The 2,518-nt window shown below is 27.1% G+C and overlaps 2 protein-coding genes across 2 annotated transcripts in view; one reads left to right on the top strand and one right to left on the bottom strand.

Moving 5' to 3' along the window:
* Positions 1-1,820, bottom strand: part of LOC108686457 (BTB/POZ domain-containing protein 6) — a 20,311-nt gene extending 18,491 nt beyond the window's left edge. Inside the window, exon 1 of the mRNA XM_018191781.1 lies at positions 1,727-1,820. Within this exon, the coding sequence (XP_018047270.1) occupies positions 1,727-1,820 (94 nt within the window). The remainder of the gene's footprint in view (positions 1-1,726) is intronic.
* LOC108686455 (transcription factor IIIB 90 kDa subunit) overlaps positions 1-2,518 on the top strand; it is a 67,160-nt gene that overhangs the window by 34,612 nt on the left and 30,030 nt on the right. The gene's annotated exons all lie outside the window — the stretch shown is intronic.

The following is a 2,518-nucleotide window of genomic DNA, read 5'->3' as shown; positions in this document are numbered from 1 at the left end:
AAAATATATTTATTTAATTAAGATATATATGTTATTAAATATATTTTCTATTTCAAGCTGTAAAATCAAAATGATCAAAACAATTTTAATGAAATAATTAAAATTTACATTTTATTCAGTATTTTTATTTAATTATCATTTTTTTTCGTTATAGTAGCATTCATTTTTTCAATATTTATTTCTTGTTGGTCTGAATTTGCATCCAAAATTTTATTATGCTGCTAAGAGTGTTAAGCTTCTAAATGTATATTGTTTTTAATAATATAGGATAGTTTTCTTACAATTTTTACTTCTAAATGTTAAAATTTATATATTTGATATTGGTCGTAGAAAATTTTCCACTGTCATCTGGAAAATCTGGAAAAGTCATGGAATTTTAAAATTCATTTTTGATACAACCCTTTATTAATAATGTAATGTTATATTTGAGAATACTTTTTATTGACACTGTAATTTTGAAATCCGAGATTATAAGATATTTATCATCAATAAGATTTATTATAATGATAAAAACAATTTTTACTCTTATAAATCTTTAGCTTGATATAAATCGATTTTATGCACTTTATTTTTAAATGTTGCATATTCGTGCGATTTATTCTCCGAAGAAAGCAAAATAATTTTTAATGTATACATAAACAAAAGAATAATGGGAATCAGAATACCATGAGCCACAAAAATTTCAATTCTCAAATATGAAATGTTTTGTCCCATTTTTTAAATATAATTAAAAAATATAATTATGTATATTTAAAAATGCATTGAGTTATTTGATAAATATTTATTGATTTTGGGGAGAAAAAATAAAAATTATTATTTTTAAAGAAAGATCCAAGACCCATATCCATGGATCATATACAAAAAGTAAGTTTATTCAAGAAATGACAAATATAATGATAAAAGTTAAAAAGGAAATTTCAACTTATAGTCTTAGCATAATTACTGAATATAATAAAACATAATTAATAGAAAAAAGTCCATAAATAAATCTATACTGATCAGTGAACAGATATATACATGTATAGAATATAGAACTTATGGAGAATAAGATTAATTGCTTAGACTTATAAGCTACCATTCTAGTGCATTAGTTTGTATTGCCTTGTTTTCTGTGTGACCCATGATGCTCCGAATACTACTATGGAAAACAATGAAACGATATATATCCAAAACTTAAGTAATAGATGATTATTTGTAATGTAGCAAGATGCGAGAAAAGATGTATAGAAATTTGCTTTTGACCCTAGAGATTTGCATCTTAAATATATGACCTTAAATATCTTTTACTATAAAGACAATATTAAAGCATTTCTAAATTATTTTAAAATTACTTTTGCATCACAAAAATCATTAATAGCACGTGCGTCCCAAAACAACGGAGTTTAATCACTCTAGATACGAAGTATGGCCAACAAAGTAACAATCGTATATCATTTACATTAATTTAAACAATTTTTGGATTACCCTAAACAGTCGATGACCCTATGACTCACAGTGCCCCGGTCCTCCTCTACACGAGTTTTTATATTAAATAGTAGGATTTTCTTTATAAATACGGATTTCCAGCACATCTCGTATAGATTTTGATAATCATAAGCAAGATTTATCTTCACGAAACAGGTGCAAAGTATAAACAACACACTCTCACTCATTCGCACACATCAAGTGAAAGCAGTCTCTGTTTTTTTCTTTTTTTTTTTCTTCATTCTATTTTTGTTTCTCTCACCGTTCATCCAAGCATTGGTTTGTTTGACCGTGACGTCCTGAAAACGCTTCATTGGCTTAGTAGAGATCTTCGAGTAGAGATTCGACATTGCCATTGTTATCACTTTTGAATAATGTCTTTAGTCTCCCTTTTTTGTCGTAATCTCCTCTTGTGTATGCTCGGCTCACAATCACATCAGGAGATCGTGCGTTGTCGGTTAGGCGGCCGCCATTTTCCATACGGGCGCTGGTCGAACAGTGCCGCCACCGTTATCACAAGCAACTATGTCGGTCGATAGACATCGAATAATGAGAAAATGGAAGGGATACACACGCGCAAGAAGGCAATTGTTACATATAGAATTAATTAAAGAGGAATAGTAGGTATAATTTAATTATATATAATCAAATAATTTATTATTCGTAATCTTTAGTTCTCAGTTTATTCTTTTGATACAAATTTAAAACAAAAATATTATGTTCTATATATATGTATAAGCATAGCGTTTTTATTTTATAATTATGTAATAAATGAAGTCACGGAAAAGCACAAGTGCAAGTATTTTTAAAAAATTAGAATTTAACTTAAAAAGGATGATACATCTTAAAATTACACTTTACAATACACCCAACAAACGCTAAATATTCTTGAAATATTCATAAAATGTTCCTAAAATTCCAAAAAAAAACATTCCAGAAAATATTCCGAAATATTCCGAATATTATTTTACTCCAAAATATTCCGAATATTTACGATATGTAAAAGAAACATACAAATGCCGGTTAAAAATGTATTAAAATGTAAAAATGTATA

Source organism: Atta colombica, unplaced genomic scaffold (genome assembly GCF_001594045.1).
Source record: "Atta colombica isolate Treedump-2 unplaced genomic scaffold, Acol1.0 scaffold181, whole genome shotgun sequence".
Lineage (NCBI taxonomy): Eukaryota > Metazoa > Arthropoda > Insecta > Hymenoptera > Formicidae > Atta > Atta colombica.
This window is presented reverse-complemented; position numbering and strand designations above follow the sequence as displayed.